The sequence below is a fragment of the Choloepus didactylus genome, chromosome 1 (assembly GCF_015220235.1).
Source record: "Choloepus didactylus isolate mChoDid1 chromosome 1, mChoDid1.pri, whole genome shotgun sequence".
In the NCBI taxonomy this organism is placed as follows: Eukaryota; Metazoa; Chordata; class Mammalia; order Pilosa; family Megalonychidae; genus Choloepus; species Choloepus didactylus.
In genome coordinates, this window is record NC_051307.1 from 49369561 (window position 1) to 49396135 (window position 26575).

Genomic DNA, 26575 nt, shown 5'->3' on the forward strand with positions numbered 1-26575 from the left:
GAGGGTTGGAGAGTCAAATTTGTAAGGCAGTCTGAAGGCTAGAAATTCCAGTGAAGAGTGATGTTGAATTCTTGAGTATGAATTCCTTAGGCTAGAAGACAGGATGGAGTGGAGCATATTGTCTTGAGGCAGAATTCCTTCTGATCCCTGGAACCCTCAATTCCTGCTAAGACCTCCAGCTGATTGGATGAGACTCACCCATATCATGGAGAGTCGTCTCCTATACTTAAAGTTAACTGATTGTTGATGCTAATCCCACCTGTGAAATACATCCACCATAACAACTAGGCCAGTATTGGACCAAACAACTAGACACCATAGCCGAGCCAAGATGACAGATAAAATTAACCATCAAAGGCTCAAAATAAATTCTCTTTTTTTTCAGAAACCTTTATAAATCAGCTTGCTATTAGGCAAAGAATCACTACTCTTCATCTCCAAAATACCTAAAATTTTCTAAATTTCTCTTGGTAAAAAAATTGCTGTGGAGATATTTTGATGTTATTTGTGGATCAGAGAAATACATGGATGGAAGAAGTGATATGTTGTAATGAATGAGATAAGGGAATATATTTTAAAATAATATTTTCATCTGTCAAAGAGAAAAAAATTGTGAGACAGAGATGTGGAAGAGTGAAAAAAGAGAGAGAGAGACAGCCTGACAGGTTGTATATAGAATTAGGTAACACTGAGAGGAAGGTTCTACAACCTACAGGTCGCATAGAGGCAAGGCGAGTCTTGGGTTCCAATTCAAAAATGTCGAGAAAAAATGAACTTTGGAGAACAATGGAATACATAGATCATCCTACAAAAAGCATCAGTCCCTAGTATAGTCTAAGAGAGAACAGGCAGCACAAACTTATTAAAGTGCAGTTAAGATCCAGGGATAAAGGAGCAGATTGCCTAGAGTGATTTATGGCTGTGTAACTTGGGTGAATCACTCCTCTGAGCCTTAGTTTCATTTTCTGAACAATGATGACAACAACAGGACCTGCTTGTATGCTTTTTGAAAAAGTTCAATTGGCAATGCATATAGAGCACTCAACAATCAGTGTTGTCTACCAAGTGTTAATCAGTGTTTTATTAGAAGATCGCTGTGACAACTAAATTTGATTTTATAGTACATTAGTGGTCCTGACCAATGTTTGGGGAAAAAATAACAAAGAAACTATTTATTCATGTATACATTAATTTATTGAACAAATATATAATTGAGGGCCAGGAATTATTCTAGGTGCCAAGGATAAACCAGCAAATGAGATAGAGAAGATTTGATCTGCTCTGATAGGCATGAATTCTTAAGAATACGATATGCACTTATGAAAACCTTCCCCTGATCTTTAGCAGTTTCTAGTGAATGGGTTGAAATGAGTACTAACACTGTGCCTTGTATGTTTTAGTAAATATATAAATGTTTGCTAAATGAATGAATCGGTTGGGAGTGCTCATAGGAAATAATTATTTATGGAAAAAATGTAAATATCAAAATGACATTTTCCTTTCAACCAAAGATCCATATAATTTCATGAGCAATGCACATAACTACTGTTTTACATTATAAACCATCTTTGATCACTCAAAAGTTTAGACAATATGGAATTATACAGTAAGCCAATATTAGATATCAGTTTATTGTTGTTTCACTTATTTAGCAGTTTGGTCATAATCCATAGTGTGTTAAATGTTACTTTTATGTGACCTTAAATTCCTGTTATATCTCCTTTGATTACAGAATGAATATGGTTTTTATTGGTAAACATTTGATTTAAATCTTCTTTTCATTCAACTACAAAGTCCTTAGTGATGTTTGCATGTTGTTGACCCACTGAAACTAAATTCTTTAGGAGCTTATTCTTTTAAAATTGCTCATTAGGTGGTTTAATCATAGTTTCACCACAGAACTTTTCTCTTTTCTAAAATCTTTGTTAAAGTTTCCACTTTGATTCAAATCTTTAATTGGTCAAATAGAATATAAGGTGTCCTTACTTCTCAAGTTAATAAAGCTTTTAAAATTTTGTTAAAAGGAAAGAACAATTTTTTGTTCATTAATCTATCAATAGCAATTATACTTCTTTCTAAATGAGCTTCAGAGTTTGTTAGATAAACGTAAAAGAATTAACATTTCAGGAAACCGTGCATGTTATTTTCACATTTTCATAGTTTTAAAGATAGATTCTAAAGGATAATATTCTTTTCCTTCATATTCCTTACAGAAGAAAACATTATGTTTTTAAAATATCTGCATATTTTGCTTGGTTGCTAGTAAGTACTGAAAAATTGTTCATGGATGAGTGAATACATAGTTTTGTATGTTTGTGTGAAACTTCCTAATTGCCTTGCATTTTGAGAGAAACAGCTAATATTCACTCATTTCTTCATCTATTAATTCATCCAACATTTAAAGATGTCTTAGAACATGTAAGACATTTTGGTAAGCTCTGAAGACATACAATTGAATAGTTTATGATCTTGGCTTCTGAGTGCTCAAAATACGGTGGATGAAACAGCCATGTAAAAAAAAATGATTTTACAAATTGCAATGTTGTATAAAAACAGTATACTTGATGTATTTTTAAACAATTTAAAACTAATTATTTACTGCTCCCTGTCGTTCATATTCAATAAGTATAGTGTTGCTTGAGTTCGAAAACATTTTAAAACAGACATGGGAAACCATTAGTTGATTGCATAAAATATTTGAATTTAACAGATATGGCAAAGTAAGTACAAATGTATGTAGCACTATTACTAATTCATTTTTTCTAACCCTGTTATTTACTGTCATTAATGTGTGCAATACAACACACTATACTAGTAACTTAAAAATAGAGCATCAAAAACATCCCCAAAATACTAAAGCAAAAGGATCATTCTGTTTTGTGAAGAAGGTGGAAAAGGACTAAATGCATTTCATATGGCTCCTAGACTGGAATTATTTCCACAGCAAGCCTAGAATTGCAATTTGAGTAAACTTTGGTTTAAAAACATCCCAGACCAAGGAGGTATTTTTGAAAGGAAAAACTACAACCCAAAAGAAAGTCTACAAATAACTCAATAACAAATATAGGCATGGAAACAAAACCTTTTTATAACTCTTGATAGTTTGGCAAAGGCATGCAAGAAAAGTTTTGCATGATGCAGTATTTACTTTCTCATTAGTATTCATAGCTGAGTTAAAAAAGATTGATAGCATAATATATGCACAAATTTGAGATTATTTTATAAGATTGTCATCATATTATCTATTGTGCTATTACTGAATAATCAACCATTCATTCATTTTTATGTGTAAAAAAATAAATAATACAGAGGGATATGTTTACATGGTATTTCATTAATTGAAGTTAGTGTTTTAGAATTATTGATGTGATTATGGTTGAAAGGGGAAGTTTAGGGTAGTATATGTCACTAAAAGGAAAGCTAAAGAATGAAACATGAGACTGTAGTGAACCCTGCTGTGGATAATGATTGTGTTAATTGTGTAAATACATGAATGTTCTTCCAGGAACTATAACAAATGTACATCACTATTACAAGGTGTTAATAATAGGGTGGTATACTGGGAAGAACACAACTACTACAAACTATGGGCTATAGTTAACAGTAACATTGTAATATTGTTGCATCAATTGTAACAAAGGTCCTATATATATATATCAGTGCTAAGTCTCAACAATAGGATGTACAAGGGATATGGGATTTTTTTTTTTTTGAGCAATGAGAATGTTCTCAAATTGATGGTAGTGATGAATGCACAACTCTGATTATACTGAAGCCACTGATTGCACACTTTGGGTGGACTGTATGGTATGTGAATAAAACTGTTAAAAAAACAGCATAGATATTTAAATTTTGTTGAATAATCTCAAAAAGTAAATATTTTCTTTAAAAAAAGTAATTAGTGTCACTGAATCAGACACTTGAAAATGGCTAAAATTGCAAAGTTTATGAGATATATATATATATATCATCATAAAACACAAAGTATAATTCTTGGAAAAAAATGAAATGTACACATTATGAGAGGGGAGTGATAAAGCAAACATGGTGAAATGTTAACTAATGGTGAATCTGGTTGAAGGGTATGAAGGTATATTTTGTATTATTCTTTTAACTCTTCTGGGAGTTTAAAATTGTTTCAAAATTTAAATTGAAGAATAAATCATTTAAAAAAAAATAGTGTTTTAAAAGAAATCCCAAAAGTTAAAGACTCAAAATTAAGTTGGTTCCCTAGATGACTACAATGTTGTTCTTTGTCTTTTTGTTGGTTGAGATAACTGAGGAAGTATAAGAGTTCTAAACTAATATTTCTAGAAAGTCATTGATTTCACAAAAATGTTTCTACTCTAACAGTGCTTAATCAACTCCTTTATGGATACAGTAAAGCAACTGTTGGTGAAAATTAAATAGGAATTGTAATGACGGAGGTCCTTTACCATTAAGTGAAAATCTGTCAGAGTCCAAATTACTCCCTGTTATTAAAAAAAAACAAATTCTTTGAGAAAAAGCCAAGTTTTGGGTAATAATCACATTACTATAATATTTGATGTGGGGAAAATGTGATTTTTTAATGATTTTATTTTAAATATAGAGTGCTAACATGACGTGTTTAAAGAGGAATGTTGACATTTCATGGAAATATCAAAGAATTTTGGCTGAATATTTAAATAAATTTTTTGGCAATTGAGGGCTTTCCTGCCAAAATCAGATGATTAGATAAAAGTAGTTTACAGATTTAGAAATAATTGCTTTTTTTATTATCATGGAAAGCTATTGTCTAATGTTATCTAATGTAGAAAATTTATAGCAGGAAGAAATTCAGCAGGAGACATTTAACTATATGAATTGTGAACCATGAGTAAAAGACAATCTAAGGTTTGTGACATGAATATTTAAGGTTAATTATCCATGGATCAGGCACCAACAAAATTTCAAGTAAGCATTTCAGTTATGAGCATTCTAAAGTGAGAAGAAGATATGTCATAGTTGTACTTTTCATTCATTTATTAACTGTTTATTAAGTACATATTTTGTATAAAGCACCATACAAAACACTGAGTATACTGCAGTGGTTTATTATTATTTTTTTAATTATACAAGGAGGAAAATAAGAATTTGCAGTACAGGTATTTGACCAAATTGAGGTTAATTAATGATTACACTTATCAAATGACATTAAGATTTAAAAGATATGTAAGAGTTAAATAAGCAAAGCTTTTCCCCAATTTGGGACATTTCTGACAGAATACGTCTAAAGGCAAGACAAAGCATGTTTCATTCAAGAACCTGAAAAAAGTCTAATTGCCTAGAATCTAAAGAGTGAAAAAGAGTGTTAGAAGGCAAGGAAAGGGCAGATCATGTAGGACATAAAGGCCAATGAAAATTGTTCTGGTTTGCTAATTCTGCCATTAAGCAAAATACCGGAAATGGGTTGGCTTTTATAAAAGGGGTTTAATTTGGTTACACAATTACAGTCTTAAGGCCATAAAGTGTCCAAGGTAAGGCATTGACAATTGAGTACCTTCACTAGAGGATGGCCAATGGCGGCTGGGAAACCTTTGTTAGCTGGGAAGACACGTGGCTGGCATCTGCTTGCTCCCAGGTTGTGTTTCAGAACGACATTCTCTGAAATGTGGGTGTTTTGTCTTCTCTTATCTTCTCCAGATCAAACTCTGGGCTAGCATAAATCTGCTTTCAGTGGCTATCTTCAAAATGTCTCTGTAAGTTGCAGCTAGCTATGAACTCTTATCTGAGCTTTTACGAGCTTCAGTGAACTAATCAAGGCCCACACTGAATAAACTAATAAACTACTTAAAGAAAACAGGCAGAGCTAAGGAAAATCAGACCATATTCTGCCTTCCTCTCTTTCCACTGCTAGCTGGCACTATCTTACTTACCTAAATGAAACAGACACTCTTAGTGACCCACCCATAACCTGTTGATGACTCTGAGGCATGTCCTAGTACACCTTGTTTCTCAGAGCTCCACACTGGGATGGAGTTCCAGTTGCCCATGGTATAATTTGCTCAATAATACAGCCTTTTCATCCTTTATTTATTTATTTATTTATTTATTTATTTATAACCCCCTTCCCTCCCTATCTCACTCCCAGTGCTTCCTGAGATCACTTCCTATAAAGCCACATGGACTCCCATTTTTGTCTCTGGGTCTGTTTTTGTTTATTTGTTTTGTTTTGTTTTGGGTGGGGGTGGCACCGGGGTGGACATCCAACTTAAGACAATTCTTTTTCCCAGAGCCACACTTTTCTGATCTTACTTCTCCTGCCTTTTCCTTGGGAATGATTCTTTCTGTTATAATATGTCAGGAGAAAAACAAATTTTCCTGTATGTGCATTTGGTGAAAGGTCAAATGAACATAGGCCTCAGTTTACCTAGTGTACCACAACTATTACCCTGCATGATTGTTAATACTAACCCTGTAACTCTCAAAAATACCCCACTTTGGAAACTAAATTATATGATCATCCTAGAAAATAACTGATAATGATAGTACACTAAGTTAAGTGCATTTAAACCCTTTATTCAGTATTTTCTTCTATTAATTATAAAAGTGTGATAAATATGTGCCATATTTTTTTCAAATTAATTTTTCTTCCTGGATCATTCTATGCCATACTTAATGACCTTAAGATGTATGGTAAGCCTGTTTGTAGGCAGGATATTATTGTTAATTATTTTGATTGTATTTTCTTGTTTAAAGGATTGAGAAAGAATATATTTGAAAAGTATAAATAATTTATAAATATGATGTATGGTCTTCCACCAAATTGTATTCTATTGTTCTTTATATGACAAAGCTGTATCATGTTTTTCCTTAAAGACGAAAAATTACATACTTGAGGGATACTTTTTTAACTGGCTTCTGAGTCAGAAAGTGAGTATAACCCCAGGGAATTTTAATTCTTCTATCATGGCTGAGAGAAGGGTGAGAGTAATTGTGACTACCCCAAGAGAACAGAGTAAACATTGTTCATCTTAGAGGATGTGGAGTTGAGAGAAGAAGGCAGTTCCATATTAACTATGGGGCATGGAATTCTTGGATTAGCAAAATCCCAAAAAGGAATGAGCATGTTTACATTTTCTCTTTTCTTTATCTTATTTTCCATTTCTTCTATTAAATATGTAATTCTGTTCATTAAAGACTATCACCTGGCATAAAAGTATAAATAAAATTGTCAAAATATTCTTGAATACTTTTTTACTAAAAATGATTTTATTGTTAAATTGAAATAATTTTATAATGTTGCAGCATTTATAACAAAATGTTAACTTTTAGTACAATTCTAAATAGCTATTTTAAGTAGTTTGCTAAATGCAAGTTAGAGCAAGCAGCATGTGCTAAGTGCTGCATTACTGCATTTTCAAAAAGATTCTACATAATGCTGGTGAGACAGTAGTTCATCTTGAGTCCATTGTGAGTTCCTTATTGTGAGTCTCAGGTATTCCTGCAACAATGAAAGTGTTGTTATTTAAATGCACATAAATGCATTCAGTTCATAATAATAGTATTCATAACCGTCTATAAATAGTTGAAATACTTGATATTCAAGTATTTTCAAGACTTGAATATCCAGTTTGAAATACCAGCTATTCATCTGAACCACTTTTAAAATTTCACTTTTAAATCCAGATTTCAGATATAATACTACAGTAGAGCTCATAAGTTATTCAGATATTTGAGTTAGCTTTGCACAAACAGGATAGTAACTTCTTAAAATTACATAGCTTAATCACCAAATCTAAGAAATCCCTTAAAAATATATACAATTTTAAAAGTAAGCCTGAACATAGAGCATAGTATACAGTAATTAAAAATATAGCTTTTATGTGTGTTTGATGACCTTTCTTAATATTCTTTTCATATTTTTTTTCTAGATACACCATCAGTTAAGATTATTCCATCCACTCCTTTTCCACAAGAAGGACAGCCTTTAATTTTGACCTGTGAATCCAAAGGAAAACCACTGTAAGTGATTTAATGAGCAATAACACTTTTCATTTTTTCCTCTGTTTTGCTTTGATTGCAGGCTTGGAATGTAGAAATCCGCTGTTTTTGTCTTTTCTCAATGGGTAAAGTGATCTCCATAACAGAAAACCTCCTGAACCATGTCTTCATTAAGTATCTGTGGAAATCGGTCTTTTACTTTGTCATCTAGTGAAGTTTCTGGGAAATTTCCAGCGGTGAATTTTTTTCTCTCTTTTTGTTTTTTTTTTCCCAGTAAAGATATTTCAAACTAGAAGGAATGTGGGCTTAATCAGTCACCGTTTACTCATAAGATTGATAAAAGTTATGCATGACTAAGCTCAATACTCCCATGAAAAACTTTGGATATATTGAAGCATCTCAAAATATGTCCAAGTTTCAATGTTAAATGGGGAATCATTTTTATAATTGGGAAATCAAATATACATTTCTTATGTAACACTCATGAGACTTAATTTGTGAATGTGATATTTTTGGAAGCAATATAAGTGAAAATGATCACAAGCTCAATTCAATTGTGAAATGATTTCATTATTAGCATATTTGTGCTCTTATATCACTTCAACTCTAAAAGTTTGCCTTTCACCAAGTGTTTATAAAACTTTTAATAAGCAACTACCTAATAGAATCTCTATTTTTATACAAAATTCACACCTCGAAATATCAAGTATTCAAAGACTATTATATTTGAAAGCAGTATGATCATTTTAATATATTAACACTCTAGGCCTAGCTTTAACTAAATTATTTTATTTTTTAAAAAGCTTACAATTTATTTGCATTTTTGTTTAAATTTTAAGAAGTGCAATTTAATTGTTCTCTGCATATAACAACATAGACTAGCTTCTGTGCAATTCAGTTTACAGTTTTAAAAAGCTATTTCCAATAACATTTAAATTATTTAGATATAGGTCTCATGTTTTCCCATCGGGAAGTTTTCTAAAAGATTTTAAAAGCCTGAAACTTTAACTTTTTCAATTGTATAACATTATATTCTTTCTCATAGTAAATGAACCCATACCTTCTTCATCACAGTTTTGCTATTTCATAGCTGTCCCCTCTTATAGTAATTATTTTCTATAGAGATACAAATTTAGCAATTTAAGATTATTTTACATATTAATGACTTATTTTTCTCTTTTAAAAATTATTTTTAGACATTTTAGACCTCAAAAAGAACAAAATTTTTCTTAGTTGCTTTACTACATATAACCTGCTCAATTTATTCTTATAATTCTTATCTTCTGATAAGCTTAAATTACTTACAGAAAACATATTTCCACCATGGTGTGCTATCTAAATGTGACAAGTACATTTCAGCATTATCGCTTTAATGAGGGCTTTTGTCTACAAGTTCGGTACTTTAATTAGGGAGAGAAGTATAATTGCCTCTAATTGACTTTAGACACACTTAAACCCTAATTTCTTTTCTCTTGATTCTGTGTATCAGCACTAGAACTTTGTTCTTAACTTTTCCTTCCATCTCCACTCCTGTTTCTCTCATGTTATTTTCCAATCTTGTCCTTTTCTCCTCTCTAGTTTGCTTCTGTTACCTTCTTACCAACTTTAGGTGTCAGCATAAGAGAGGACACGATCAGAATCAGGGCATGAAAAATGGCTTTCGGTTTTTCTCTTTTCTCTTTCAGATCTGCCTAATTTTTTTTTTTCATTTTTTTTTGTACACCTTTTAGAATATGTTTACAACTTACGCAAATCACATGAAATGAAGACAGGAGATACAAAAGATGGAAAGTTTGGAAATAAATGTATCCCTTCTCAAATAGCATCCAAATGCCTATCAATGATCTGCTTTTTTATACATGTCTACTCCCCACAGTACTTGAGACATCGTTTTATGTATGTGAGTAAATAGGTTGAGAGGTTTACGTAATTAGGTATTTAAGTATTCCATATCACTCAATTCAGATATGGTTGTATAGGTGTGCTATTATAGGGTCTCTGTGTTTTGGTTACCTATAAATAAGCTCAGATATGTTTAACAATCCTCTGCACTGTGAATGAGAAATCAAATAGACTCTTATTTCCTTTCTTAAGAATACAAAGATTAAAAAATAGAATATGTCACCTTTCTTAGAAGGACCCTGATTAATATCACTCTGAAAATATGTGAAAGAAATAAGAAACAATCCTTATTTTAAAGAACAGAAAACTAAGACTCAATCATGTTAAACAAATTTTTCTTATTCAGGCCATTTTACAATGGGTGAGTCAGGATTTGGACTCAGTTCAGTCATTGCCCCAAACTTAGACTCTTTCAACAGTTTTCTGCCACTTCAACTGCTGAGTCTAAATTATCACTTATGTCAGTCACAGGTACTTTTGAAAATTTATAATGGACCCAGCTTTTGCAGTAAGAATAAGCAATAATCTTCAGCCCTGAAGTCAAACCCCTAAATGCTTCAGGTGAAGAACTGCCTAATCCCATGATGAATTGCATTGTTGCTATCCTCTCTTAGCAGGTTTTCTTCTATATTTATGTGTCTCTCTGGAATTCCCACCAGACTTCTTCTGGTATGAATTTAGGACCATATAAAACAATTTCTAATTTAAAAAGTATTTTCTGACAATTAACTCATAAGATCCATGAGGATTAAAAATGGTCATTATATTCTGTTTGTAGCTGCATAAGTCTCAATGTTATATTCTATATGTTATAGTCCACCAGCAAATGGGTATTAACTTATTTTTGAATTATAGTCACATCCCCAACTTCCCCATCACCATTTTCACTCTCCATAGACCATCAGGTCATTGAAATAAAGTTACAGTCAATTTCTTCGATTCAATTCCCTCCTTCCTTTAGCCCAGGATTTCTCCTATGTCCTTCCTAATTGTCTTGAAATCTGCATTTTCAGAGTAACCAGCATTTCCACCTCACCATTAGATGAAGGCATTAACTTCTTTAAAGACAGCCTAACTTCTAGCCTGTCTTAAGTTTATACTCTGTTTCCAACAGTGCCAGATGAGGCAGAGAGGACAAAAATCAAGGGAAGGCTAAAAAGAAATCATTGGATTTTCCCAGAAGGAAATCTTACTGATCATGAAGAAAACAGTCTCAGCAGAGTGAGGAGAACAGAAGGCAAATTGAAATGGATTAATCAGGGAGTTAGTAGGTGGTGGGGAAGTCAAGAAAACGGGAAGACCCCCCATTTCAGAAAGTGAATTGTGAAAGCAGAAAAGGGGTGACAAAATAATATATTATTAAACTTAGAGTTTTAAAATAAAACATAAACGGGAAGCTGTCCATATTTTAAGGAAGAACCAAAAAGCCTGTAAAATGAAGTATGTGATATGACATATACCCAGCGGGCAGGTTAGAATTGTCACTGTCAAATTTCTGCTCCATTACTTTGTAGCTATTGCACCTGATTTCCCATTGTGTTATTTTGGCACCACGGGGAAGCAGTGCTATGGTTTAGCTTCTGATTGGCTCCCAAAACACTTTATCTCTCTTATTGTCACCGTTTATTTGATTCATATGAAATGAGTGGGAGCCAATGAGAGATGGATAACAATTACCTGCATCTGCTACATCTTGTAGCTGACTTAAAAAATATTTTAAAAGCATGACCTTTATTGTTTCTCAAAAAAAAAAAAAAAAATTGACCAAAATATAATTTCCTGAAGAGTTATTTATAGTTGTTAGACATATTGATGGTAGATAAAATAATACCACTCTCTTTTGTATGAATCACAAATGATGGTGTGACTCAACTAGTACTGAGACCCTCATTCCTAACCTGCTCTTCTATATGGTAATGTTGTTTTGCTTGTTCTAAATGTGAGGCCCCTAGTGACTGTTTATGAACAATCATGCCTTATTTGCCTTTTTTGGACTGAAGGCTTTTGCCATTTTCCTGTGGAACAGCTGCATAATTTGGGCCAGGACCAAATTGTTCCACTTGACACTACTATAGAGGCATTCTATTCGTTTCTTAAAAAAGAGATTACTTACATGTCTATCTATTGTTTTAATTTCAGTTTAAAGTGAGGACTGAGCTAATGCCAGCCACTTTTCTTTCAAGTCCCCAGAGTTTTTGCAACCCTCTTCTTTCTTTGGCTGAATTCCCAGACAGCTTTCAGGCTGCAGCATTCTCCATTTATAAAAGTGAAGGAAAGAAAATTTTTATATTACATTGGAGTCATGACCTTAAATATTTTGTGGTTGCTCCTGCATGCTGTAAGTAAAAAGTCATCATTCTTTTAAAGCAAATGTTTAACATTTTAAAATTTACTTTGAAGAAGTGACGGGGCATTTTCAGTCAATTAGATGTGTATTTGTCAATTATTCCATAAAGGAAAATAATTAGGGGTATTGATAAATTTTTCTGTGTATCCAGCACAGTGATTACGTTGTACTTACTATTTTACTTTCTGGTAACCACAATTTTTCTTATGTTCTTGGCATAAATCTAGTATGTGTAATTGCACAGCATATAACAACCCCATTCTTTATGAGAAGAAATATTTTAAACTTTAGGATGACAGATTACATAACATATAGCAGCTAGTGAGGCGTTTTATAGGAAAAATTACACATCCATTTCGGAGGTGATCAGGAATTGAAGAAATTAGATAAGAATATATTAATACATGTTCCTATTAGCATGATGTAGATTTTTAAAATGATATGCAAATTAAGCAAAACAGTTTTAAATCAAGTCAGTTTTCTCAATCTAATATATTCCTTTTTACAAATCACATGTTCTTTATTAATTGTCATACAATCCATTTACAGCCAGATGAAATGGCAAAACTAGTAGTTAAAGAAGGCAAGTTTTCATCCACGATGAAATGTTGTTGGCCAAAACAATACATACTTTGAATTTTGAAATAAGAATATTGATTATAATAATAGCATTTGCATATGACTTTACATACATAAAAGTGCCAATTGTGAATATTTTTATCTCACCTGCTAAATAGAAAGACATCTAATTATAATCAAGGGCTGTGTTTTGTTCATATATAATGCCTGCACTGTTAGGCTCAGGACACAAAATGTTGTGTGGTGCAGTAGAGAGGGCTGCAGAGCTAGGTTTTAATTATGTCTGCCATTTTCCACAACCTGAGTTTTCTTGAACAAGTCACTTAAACACATAGTACTTTTTCAACTGTAAAATTAAGGGAAAAAAAATCTAGCAAAAATTTGTTTTAAGAATTAATGGCAATGTATCTGATATTTCTTGCTCCAAGTAATTTCATAATAGATATAGCCATGAGGATGATGATAATGACAAAGATGATAAATTATTATTATGTAGTATATTTTACCAGGTTTTAAACCCAGAAGTCTTAATTATGTATATGAAACACACACTTACACTTGAGCTACTTTTGCAACTCTGACCAGTGACTTAATATCTGAAATTTCTTCCTAGGCTTTGAATTCAAGGTTCCAAACAATATAAACACAATCTATATTTCAAAAGCGTGTTCTAACAGCAAAGGAATCCAGCCTAATGCTATGGCAAAACTGAAAGAGCAAAAGGACTATTTTATGTGCAATTAAATAATACCAACAAGCTGCAGAGAAGAGAGTTCAAGGAATGAACCCCTGTCATAGGGTAAAATGTGAAATAGCTTGAAATGGGAGACTGGAAAGTCCCCAGCCACAGGAAAAGCCCCTTCATAGTGTTAAGGTAGGAATAATTTTAGAATAATTTGGAAGGTCTTGAAGGAGGTCTGGTTCCACACTGTTGAAGAAACTGCACTCTGAAGCATTCCTGTTGGGATAGAAGGGACTGATGAGTTGGCAAATTTTGACAGAGTGGCAAAGCAAGAGATCTGGAAGACATTAAACATCTCAAATGAAGGGAATGGATGGCTCATGGGTGATGGAGAATTTAGGGATTGTGAAGAATAAGACCTTGCTTTGGAATAGTGCTTTACAGTTTTCCAAGTTCTCTCGTGTTTGTTGTCTTATTTGAATCATACAACAACCCTGTTAAAAAAAGGTTTGCAAAGACTCTACAAGCATTTCTATTTTGTAGATGAGGAAAATGAGGCTTGTGTTGATTATATGACTTTTCCCAGTCACACAGTTGATAGGTGTGGTGTTAGAATTACAAGCAAGCTTTTTTTTTGGATTAACAACAACTGATTATGTTTTCTGATTTACCCAGTGTTTTTCACTTCTTCTATCCCATTGACTTTTCACAATATCCCAGCAAAGTTGGAAAAAATGAGGAAGTTTCCAAACAGGGCTAGGAAAATTCATATTTCATTTGAATTGTTGTAAAAAAAAATCCTAGTTATGTAAATTCATCCTATATTAGCATATAGAAAAATTATCTAACTACTTTCTACATAGATCTACATGTATCTAAATAGTTTCTGCCTAGATTGTCTATATAGATGCTTAAACATTATTCTATTATTAAATATTTTTGTTTTTTAAAAATAAATTATATATTCAATTTTATATAACTTTTAGTAGATTAATACTTTAGGTTACAACCACGAAGTATGAAAATCTTCTCCAATGAAAACTTCAGAGAGTGAATAAAGTAAGCAGGAAGTCAATAGAAAGCACTGCAAAAAGTACATCTTTCTTGTTAAATATTGTTGTTATAGGTCACCAAAACAGTTGGTGGGATAAACATATGATTGTCTCCTCATCATATAGATATTTTCACATCAAAATCTTTGGTTAATAAGGATTACAGACCACTGAGGTTTTCCATGTGTTCAGATATCTAAAAATATGTTAAATTGTCTCAATTAATTAATTAAAAGTTAAAGGCAATATAGTGACTTTCTAACAAAATGTTTGCAAAGGTATAATCTTGGGACATTAGTTCTAAATTTTCATCATAATTAAAAAAATATATCCATATGCTGGTCTTCCCACATGACTTTCTTTTCTGAGACACATATGGTCTTTTGCTTCCATCTCATGGCTTTAAAATTTAATCACACGTTGACTCTCTGGAAGCACACAAGTGGTTATCTTGGAAATGAGACTGAATATATTTGGTTTTGTTTTTGAAACAAGAAGCTGACTCAGTAATTACTGCTGCTGTTATTTAGGCTGGGCATCTGTGGTATGTTGGGTACTCAATCATTTTCAGTTAATGTTCCAATGTCTTGTGAAAGTCCCATAAGAGCTTGCAGAACCATGATTATAGATCAAAAGAGGAAATGTACTTCTTGAGCATTTCCATGTAAGCAGTTTTCTTGCAAGAAAAAGCCAATTATTTTGAGGGATCATGTGAATTTTCAGTGGGAAACCCTACATGAAAATGTATCAGTATGTTTAAGACATCATTGATCTGCATTGCATAGATTTTCAGAATGTGCACTTTTTGGCTCTTGGGCTTAAAAATTCGTAGTTTTTAATATACTAACTATGAAATTACAGCTAAGGATTTTAATCGTTATTTAAAGACATTTAAACATTGTATATATGTTTATATAAAAGCCAAGTCACCAGTATAGTAATTATTGTAAAATTGCAAAACAAACAAACTCAGTTTTAGAAAACCAAATACTAGATGTCATCCTTTCTTAAGTGGAATTTAACCTATTGCAAAATAAGTATCATTCAGTATGATTTTTTTTTTTCTTTTTGAAGTTCTTTTCCATAATATATATCATGAAGTTAGAGCCAATATCCCTCTGGTACTCACAAGTGTAATTTACTTACACATGGATTATTCTAGATTATTTATTGTTATTTATTATTCTAGATTATTCTATTGTTTAACCAGCTGTTAAATATTTTGACTGTCTTTTTGCATAAATATATGGAGGAAATTAAATACAAAAAGTAAAATGAATTCAGTATCATAGCTATTTGGTATTATTATTCGATTAACATTGAAACCGAGCAAGCTCTAATTGATTGGGAAGCCATTTATTCAAAGAAACAATCTCAAAAAATACTCTTGAATATCACGTTTGTAAAGTGTATGGGTATATTGATTCACTTTTCCAGATATAACCTCAATTATCTAAAGCCCCTATACCTCAAAATTTGAAAAAAAATCAATAATGAACAATGCCCCCAAATTGTAGAAAATACAAACATATACAAATGGTTCTTATTAGAATAGGAAGAACCTCTCAATGATTGATGATGACTTGAAATTCCAACTCTTGAAAATTCAGAGTATCAGAAATGTCTGGGATGATTCAAGGAAAGAAAAAAGAAATGGGAAGACAAAATTCAAAAGCCATGAGAAAAAAAGCAGCAGCTCTGGTGACTTGAGGTCAGCAGATGTCCCTGAAGCAGTAAAGAGTGATGGAACTGAGCACCTCCTCTCAAAATTACAGGTAAAGGGATGAGATCACGACATGGCCATAAAGAAGGAAGATCAAGAATATCAGATCTTCTCAGTGTAGGACAAAAAGACCTATAGGCCTCAGAAGCTCTCTCTGTGGTTCATAAATACAGTGTTTTTCAACCAAAGGTTGGTTGCAGCTTATTAATGAGTCATGAGATTAATTTACATATGCCCTTCTTAAAGACCAAAACTAGAATAGAAATAACAGAATAGGAAAGGAAAATACAGAGAAGAGAAAGAAAAAAGAAAATGTCTCAATACATTAGAGAATGCAAGCTTTTATTTCCTGTGTGTATGTAGTCAAGTAATATATATGGTTGTAAAATGCATTTTTCACTGTAGGCCACACCTTCAAAGTTCTGAAAATCATGGCATTGAGTCACACCAATTACGGTGAAGGTGGGTCTTAGTAATATTCAGGTAAAGAACATGCAATGGTCTAATCACTTAAGTTCCTTGAAAACTATTACTATACAGAAAGTTATGTCCCAACTGATGAGCTCTTAGCTCCAAAAAACAAAGTTGAATGCGACTGAGAATGTTCTGTTTAATAATGCAGAAAAGTTTGATACTACTTTGAGAGGGTTTCATCCAAATGACTAAAATATATTTTCAAAATTTCAAGTCTTAAATTTCCATTATCTTTAGCATTTACTTATATGAAACTCCCCAGATACCAGATAAATGACATACACTTTACTTTTACTTTTCCAAGACTATTGGTTTTAAATTAGAAAAGAAACAAGTTGCAGAGCAGAAGCAGTTTTATAATGATGACACAGTGTTTAACATAAGTATTAGATCTTATAAGGTTAATTAGCACTATTATGCAGTGGCTAGAGTAATGGATTATAAAGTAACTCTTTTATATGGAAAATAGGACCCATTATTGCAACATGTCTTTGACCTAGAATGGTTTTCAGGCTTCTGACTGACTGGATGCTAATAGATATATTTTATATGGTACCATACTGTCTTTACAATATACACAGGTTGATAAAGTGACACATACTGAGAAACTCATAAACATAAGTTCCTGATTTAATAAACATATAAACATATGAAAATATTCCAAAGTCTAGCTAATTAAAGGAAGTTTTCAGGAACTAACCCTTTAATAAGTTGAAAAATATATTTTCTTAAAAATCATCATTGTTAAATATATCATAGAGATTTTTTCCTTATATAGAGAGATTTATTATTGCTTGGATGAGGGATTCAATGTTTATTCAATATTTCTTGATCTTTTAAGCAGGAATTAATATTTTGTGTTTACCAAAGAAATGAAATGTTAAATATAGACAAGGCGAGGGTAATTGTTTTGCTTTAGCACAAAGTCCTTGAGAGATTAGCTTAAGCATTTGTGACAATCTTGAATATTTTTCCTTCAGTTCCAAAATCTATCACTCCTTCCGGATCATAGAAATCTTATCTTGTCAAAGGACAATCTTATTTGTTGTGCCATAACTTGCTTAGAGTTATACATAATAGTTTTTAGTATGACTGCTTTGTTTCTCCAAACCATTAAAATAATGAATACTACCTTATCTTAAAAAGTGGCCCAGGATTCCACAGACACTCTCAAAAATGCCATTATTTTCAAATCTTCTAAAGAGCACTTATCTCTTGCATATAGGTCATTCCCTGTTTCAGCTGAAGCTTCTAAACTTGGAAGAAGTGCCTTAAAACTCAGAATCAAGTAGCTTGTGCTCAAATTAATCAGAGAAAAAGAGGTCATTTCCTTATTTGTAATTGAGATTTTAACTCTAGTGGCACAGTTAACTTTTGATGTTACTGTCTCAACTAAACGTAACCCTTAATGTAATGAGACTTCTCTCATATGTTAGTGCAATAATTCATTTTAGGAATTTACATGAGTAGATAAACTCGGAATCAGAGTTTCAGCTTATTACTTAGTGGAATAAGTAGGTTTGAATATTCCATTCCAAACTGGCTCCATTTAATATGGCATTAAAATGTCTTTGCCATCAGAGTACTGGTGGTGATACTTGAAAAGGGGTTTTCATTTTGAGCTTTCTACAGCAATCATTTTGGGTTTCTCAAACTACAAATAGAAAAAAAAAAAAAGAAAACAGCAAAAACTCATTCTTTTCCTAAAAACAAAAACTCATTCCTTTCCTAAAAACAATTGTACAGGTATGGAAAATGCTGAGCAGAGACTAACCCATAGGAAGCATGAGTATAAAGCAAGAAAGAGACTGTAGAACATACCTAGAAGCCATTTAAAAACACAAGTGAGCAGAGGCCAATGAGGAGAAAATCTAAGGAATACACTGCCCTAACTTCTTCACACCCACAAATACAGACATGCATACTTATTAAATTAATTGGTATAAGTAAATACAACTGACTGGAAATACATTGGAAACAATATTTATTTCAGAGAGAAGTTGTTTAAGAATTTCTTTCATCTGGATGATTTCTTCAAGCCTCTCCTTCCTTTTTCTCTCTTCATTTACTCTATTGCTCCAGCCCCAAATATTTCAAAAATCAGGATAAAGCCAACTTGACAAATGATAATACTACCTGTAGTGAGATACCAATTTTGCAAAAATGTCTATTTTAAATATTATGTTAAAGAGTTATGGAAAGGAAAAATGTGTAGCACTAATCATATATTCCTAATAACTCTCATGACAATACTAGAGACTTTTTCATAGATAAGGAAAACAAAAATAAAAAACAAACCCACAAAATACTCTAAGACACAGTAGTGAAATTTATTTTGGATTAAAATTGCCTTTGCCATTGCTCTTCTTGTGCATTCTTGCACAGAAACTTTAAGAAAAGTATTTTGACATTTACCCTCTTCCCTCACATTCAAAATGGCATATATTAAAATAAATTCTAGAGTTTCTTCCCATTTGCCCCCTTCTTACTCTATCAGATCTTGTATCCAAGATGATTCAATAGTCACTAATACTAGGCCTCCTCTCAGTCACCAAACCAATGTAAGGTGGCTATTAGCATATATGCTAGCATTATGGAATAAGAAAAAGGCTATTTCAAGCACACAATGAATGGGGAAAAGGAAAAACATATATTGGTTGAATTATAATTCTGATTAAGAGAGAAGTAAAGTTAGGAGGAGATTAAATAAGAAAGGGAAATGATGGTCTCTAGTTAGAATTGCAGGTTTCAATGATACATAATAGACTAGTAAGCTGAAAAGATTGTGATTTGGAAAAAAATTGAAATTCTTAAGGTAATAAAATGATAAAATTTAGATTATGAACATGAGGAGGTGGGGCTTACAGGACAATTATTAGGCTTGATGGATCAGAGAACTGAAAGGTCAAGGTATTGAATGGGTTTGCATGTCAATATTTAAGCCAATAAATTTCTCTTTTGAATTCATTTTCTTTCTTTTCTCATCCTCTAAGTGAAAATTTTCTAAGACATTTGGTAGTGCTATTTTGTTTTCTTTCTTGAGCTTGAACCCTTGGTTGGCTCAAATCTCTCTGTAAATCTTCCAGTGCTGTCCTCTCCCCTGACTTCTCATTTTCTCATTTCCTTACTGCCATATGGAGATGTCTGTCATGATTTTTTTCTAGCACTTAATTTCAACATGTCCCAAACCAAAATCATCAACTTTCCATTTCTGCTGTATTTCAATCAATTATACTCCTGGTTTGTATTTATTTGTTTCTTTCATTGGTTGGTTTTTGTGTTGTTATTGCTGTTTTCCTTCTTAGCACTAACAGTGTTCCTATTATACAAACTGACCACCTCTGAGAGTTTCTCCTCTCTTTTCCTTAATAACATTCATATTCTCATTCTAAAAAAGTTGCATCTACTTTCCCAAGGGCTCCTGCGTGATCTATTTCCTGCTTTCCTTTATTATTATCCCAAATTTCATGTAGGACCTCATTATTGCTCTTCAGAATTGAATATATAGTCTTCATATTGGGTTTCAGTTTCCATATGTTTTATACTAATATTCTTAAAGGAAACTCTGATCAGGAATACTCACTCTAAAAATTCATACTAAAGCATTTTCATTTTAAAGAAAGACTGGTCTCTTTAGCCTGAACTTCAAGCCCCTTTTAACCTATTTTAAAAGTACAGAATTTTTTTTCTGACATTTCTCTTGAACTTTCCTATTTCTGTGCTTTTGTTCATGCTTTTCTTTGTGTCCAAATTCTCCCTACTACATTTTACCTTCTCTTACTTTCTATGGCACTTTCAGTCTTCTGGTCAATTATTAACATAAATAAATAAATAAATAAATAAATAAATAAATAAATAAATAAATAAATAAATAAATATTTTCATGCTCAGTTTTCTGTTCTACAAATTTTTGTCTTAGACCAAGCTACTTAGGAGTGTATTTCTTCCTGCTCTTTCATAGCAGTTTATGAAATGTTGCATCTGGGCTTTTGATTTTATTTCCCCCATGACTTAGTTACCATATGAGTGCCTTTACCTTTACTCTTTCTTAATGTTGTCTTTGACCAATAGCAATTTTGCCTATTCACCCTATTTTCTTTTCCTGGCATTCACCATAGTTAGATTCACCCATTTAACAAATGGTCTCTGGTGGGCAAGCATCCTACCCAGAGCACTTAGCACTCTTTAGTTGACCTCTTCCATATCTATCAGTCAAAATCCCATAATAATTAAAGATACTAATCAATAATTCTCTCTTTTGTAAAGCCTGTTGTAATCCCAATAATTATAGGTGGTGAATCTTATGATATTTTATAAATCACTTATGCCACTTACCATGTCCTGCCAAATATTATGGTTCATGACATATGTCTTAAATAAATTATTAAATTATAATATGTCTTAAATAAACTAATAAATTATAGTATATTATATATAGATAGAAATGTTTTATTTTCTTTATATCTTTCATAATCCCTTGTATAAAAACTTGTACATATTGTTTAATGATAATTGTTTAATAATTGTGTAAACTTATGAAGTACATAGTCAAGAACATTCGCATAGGTATACTTTAACAAACAACAAGAAAATTCATTGATTTCATATCTGACTTAAGATATAAGCATAAGGCTAGAGCATTTTCTAGTGATGAAACCCACTGAGACTCACTGAAGACTGATATAAATGTTTCTGAAGTTTTGTGTTCCCTTGAACTATGTGTATAAAGCAAACTGTGCTTAATGCATAAACTATAAAACTGTGCCTATAAAGACAACCAACACGTAAAATATTTCACTGATTACATTTTAAAATAAGTAATAGCAATACATAAAACACTCAATGTTAACTTGTTCTTTACTAAAAGTTATGTGATGTTTTAAGAACTACTCCCATAAAAAATAAATGAAGTCAATTTTAGAAGTGAAAAAAAAAACACTTTTTCGCAATGCATTTGCATAACAATTTAGAAAAAAAAATCAGTTTGATGATTTCTCCAAGGGCCTAGAACAATATTTTTATAATTAAGAATATGACTTTTTATAACATAGAATTATTTAAAACTGTCTTAAGAAACATCTCATTTGATCTTCAATAGAATATAAACTTTTATGTATGATGAAATAAATAGCCCCATGAGTAATCCCTTTCTGTTTCTTCCTGTTTAACTATAGCCTTAATTTTCAACAGATGCTCTTTACAAAATTATTTTTGAATCAGTTTCACCGTTTTAAGAATGCTACCCTTTGAACTTGTTTTGTTTTTATATTTTAAATTAATAATAGGAGCAAGCAACTACAACTCCTAATATTTCTCCTCTGCTCTTTTCTTCTTCCTCTCCACTTCATTCTTAATATTTGTGCTTAGGTTTAAGGATCCAATCTCAGCCTATTCAATGAGGAATTGCCTAGTCTAGAGTTCTCTCAGGATCCTTTTTCCCTGAACCCAAAGAGCTTAAAATCTTCAATGTTGAATGTTAATTTACATTTAATTTCTGTCATTTCTGTTCACTAAAAATTTGATAGCAAATTTGGCAATTTCTTCCAACATTCATTTATAAGTAAGGAGTTGTGAAAAGAACTGGAGAATCTCTTATTAGATGTGTACAAAACAAAACATTCAGCTGATATAGTTAAAACAAACAAAAAAGATAAAAGCCACTTCACTTTTGTAATATTCTTTCATTGATTTTAACAAAGTTACCATGCCAGTGCTAAATATCAATAATAAAGAGGTCTAAGGGGTATGGGATTTCTCTTTTTGGAGCAATGACAATGTTCTCAAACTGATTGTGGTGAAGAATGCACAACTCTGGTGATTATACTGAGAGCCATTGATTGTATGCTTTGGATGTATTGTATGGTTTGTGAATAAAACTGTTAAAAAAAAAAAAAGCTCTTCATTGAGGCCTTAGAATACGTGGGAATATTTATGCATACAAGCACATATTCAGCTTCTTTTTGCATTTTTATTTTCATGTTGTTTTCTGTGGCCCTAGGAAAAACCTGCAAAAGTATCTTTTGGTGCATGGGAAAATAAAATATATTTTCATTCTATAGATTTGGTAGACAGAATCACGTTAAATTTCACCTCATATGGATGATTTTCAACTTTTATTTATATGGCATTTAAAAGGGGATCTCTCTTGGTTGACTCTCTTAAGTTTCTCACTGCATAGAGTCACGTGATATCGTCTCCTGCCTGATTCTGGTTTCACTGTCCTATTACTCCTGGTGTCTAGGTCCTACCCTTTCTCAGCATTATTACCTAGAGACTGTGGACTGGAACCACTTTTAAAATGATTGCCTTTGGATGCCTGAACAGCAGGGAAGTTGTTATTCATTTCTAGCAAGAAACTCAATCACTTCTGGGTTCCAATTAGAGAAAGCCTAGAGGCCCTCTTTATTAAGATGAAACGCAAATTGTATCAAGACTTGCTAAACCTCTTAATATTTTTTATGGTGGCATTAAGAAGCTTGAACATTTAAAATTCTAATTGGGAATATGTGTAGGCTATTTTTAATCTATGCGTAAACTCTAACCTCCATTCATTTTAATTGCATTTTATGGTGCTAACTCTTTCTGCCACCTTGAAGATTGACCACACAGAGTAGGATCAAGAATCCTGCAATGTTTAGTGTCCGCAATGACTTAGACTGTCATAACCTCCTATTAACCATTTTTGCAGTTTTCATTTCATTATTTCCTAAAAGAGCAAATTTAATTAAGACAAATGTTTCTAAATGCAGACTGGAAACTTGAATAATTTGTCTAGTTTTAAAATGACATTTCAGTATACAGAATTTGAAAAAATATATAAATATAATTACATATTTGCAGAAGCCATATGTTTTAAGATGTGACTGTAAGCTGCAAGATGAACAAGGGTAGAGAAAAACCATGATAATTTGGGTTTGGGGGTATATTTTGGTTGTATGGAAATGTTTGGATACATGCAAATAATTATATATGTGTGCATTTTAAAAATTATAACTTACACATCAGTAAAGCTTTGCCTCTTAATAAAAAACTTTTTTTGAGTAGTATTTTAAGGAGGAGTCTTCTAAAATTCAGATTATACTTAATGTAACTGTTACTTTAGTATTGCACATTATGTAGCTTTGTAGAAGGACCACAACTTTTACTGTTTCAGGTATATGCAGTAAGTCATAGTTTTATTGCAACTGTTTGCCTCTACAAAAGATTTTAAGGTTGTACACAGTGCAAGATTATCTAGGGTATAAGTTTTAAATTAAGAATTCATAAATTCAAATACCCATTAGCAGATGTAGGATATATGAAGCAATTTGAGAAGTATTAATGGTTTTATTAATGATACTAGGAAAGTGAGTTGTCTATATAACTGGAAGATATAAACACTTGCTTTCTACAATTATTTTTTGTATAACCAGTTTCTTCATTTTTTATCATATAATCCTCTTTCAGAAATTTTATGGAGACAACTCTAATAAATTTGTTCTTGCCTTCTTTTATTTCTCCCCTAATTTTGTACTACGTACCCTGAGCAATTCCTTCATGACGTTGTCAATCAGCTTCTTTCAATACTTTTTTCCTTATTTATTATTATTTGGTTTACAACTTTCCTCTGTTTTACAAAAAATTGTCAGAAACAACATATATTCTTCATTTTAGAAAGAATGCCATTGTTGTGGCATTGCTTATCAAGTCCTACATTCTAATTGCATTTACAATAACAGAATATAAGTTCAACATTTTTACCCAATTAAAAGTGATTAAAGCTTCTTAGAGAATAATTTTCTACTGTGTGATAACATCATGTTTTCATTAGAAAATATTGTCATGGAAGAACCAGGAAGCTATCGATCTTGTTAGAAAACAGGAGATAGTATATGAATCCTATTCTATGGTGTCAGGATAGGGTTTGAATTTTTCACTGATGTTCTTCTATATTCTGATATATTAATAAGATTAATTGATATGTATAATTATCAAAGTGTTCCTATGAATATTATAGAATATATAAAGCACCTAGAATAACCAATATTATTAACATATGGTAGTTGAAATCATTAATGAACATTTTTATCGTTAATAATTATAAAAGACTATGAAATGTCTGTAAGGCAGAACCCTATGGTTCATTTATCATTCTTCACTAAAAAACAAATTTGAGACAGGGATTCTTTAAAGTATTTTTATTAAAAGAAAACACTCAGGAAAAGCCTGTTAGAGGTGAGAAAAGCAGAAAGAGGAAGATACTTCAGGTGGTTTCAGGTAAAGCCATGTCTCATCAAGTGCAGGTATTTCAGGAAAAGGCTGCTCTAATAGCCCAAGGACAATACTCCAGAGACTAGCAGGTGTGATCCATTAGTCACAACACCAGGGACAGAGCACCAGCAGTGACTGCTAAAATGGCTCAGCAAAATGGTTCCTCAACACATATCTGCTTAATTAAGTAAAACAGAATTACCATTCAGCCAAGTAGTCTGAGTGAGTCTTACAGAAGGTATGCTATGGTTATGCACATACAAGTTGTTAAATTTTTCTCACTTGCTTGATTTATTTAATTCACAGAATATGTAACTTTTCTTATTTTCCTGCCTATATGCATGTTTGAACCTAATAGGCCAGAACCTGTTTTGTGGACAAAAGATGGTGGAGAATTGCCAGATCCTGACCGAATGGTTGTGAGTGGAAGGGAGCTAAACATTCTTTTCCTGAACAAAACGGATAACGGTACATATCGATGTGAAGCCACAAACACCATTGGCCAAAGTAGCGCAGAGTATGTTCTCATTGTACACGGTGAGTAACTTTTTGAAAATATTACACCTGAAAGTATTAATGATGTGAAAACTGTTTATCAAACTCTTGGAAATAGTAAAATTAAGCAGACTGTCTGTTTTTTTCAGAAGGGCTTCTCATAAGTATAAATATATCCAAGATGCATGATTGATAAATTCCAAGTCAGACTAATAAAATAAAATTACCATATACACCAACAGATACAAATTTCTATGAAAGGTCCTCTTTTATTATAAATTGGTGTAATTTTTGGTAGTGACTAGTAAATTATATTAATGATTGTCTTTAAATTTTACAGATAAATGCTTTTAGTTCTAATTCAGAATCATGGAAACTCTATTTCCTATAAGCTGATTTTGGTCATATTATCATAAAATATACTTTATAATTACCATAACTGGTTTCAAAGAATGATAAAATTCATTGAGATGCAGCTAAGAAAGAGTTGTACAATATTAATGACAACAGCATTAATTTCTTATGGGCCATAATTTGAAACTTCCACACCAAATTCTTTTTTGACTGCACTTATCTCACACTATAAATAAATATCAAAATGGCAGAAATACCAATACCCAAGAATTGAAGAGACTTTCTGTTTTACCCAACCTCCAAACACCACATATTTCTAATACATCTTTTTGTTAGATGGGGATGAACTTTTATGTGATCCCCATCACATAAATACTCCAGTAAACAAAATTAGGTAGAGTTCTTTATAGTAAGATATCTCAGCGTTTATTTTATATGCCAGGGTTTATTGTGAATCTCTTAGAGAAAGAAAGCATTAGAGAAGGCTACATTTTGCACATATATTTGACCAATAAAACCTTTCCTGAGACTAATATTGTGTTCCACACGTTATTAAAATATTCTGAAGTAGTATTATGTAAAACATGATGCTGTTAAGAATTCCAGTAGATCTTAGGAATTAGTGAAGGGGTACATTTATTTGATATATCTCCCAAGAATCTTATTATATAACACAGTAAGAAACATGGGCTAGTTCTAGACCTTTCCCAGAAAGAATTTTGGAGGTAAAGTCTAAGTCTTTGTAAATCGAA

At 32.0% G+C, this 26575-nt stretch overlaps 1 protein-coding gene across 4 annotated transcripts in view; it reads left to right on the forward strand.

Annotated features, from left to right (window-relative positions):
• CADM2 (cell adhesion molecule 2) overlaps positions 1 to 26575 on the forward strand; it is a 1163401-nt gene that overhangs the window by 1012530 nt on the left and 124296 nt on the right. For all 4 annotated transcript variants that reach the window (XM_037833793.1, XM_037833816.1, XM_037833802.1 and 1 more), the window contains 2 exons: positions 7896 to 7986; positions 25333 to 25511. In XM_037833793.1, coding sequence (XP_037689721.1) covers positions 7896 to 7986; positions 25333 to 25511 — 270 coding nt within the window. The remainder of the gene's footprint in view (positions 1 to 7895; positions 7987 to 25332; positions 25512 to 26575) is intronic.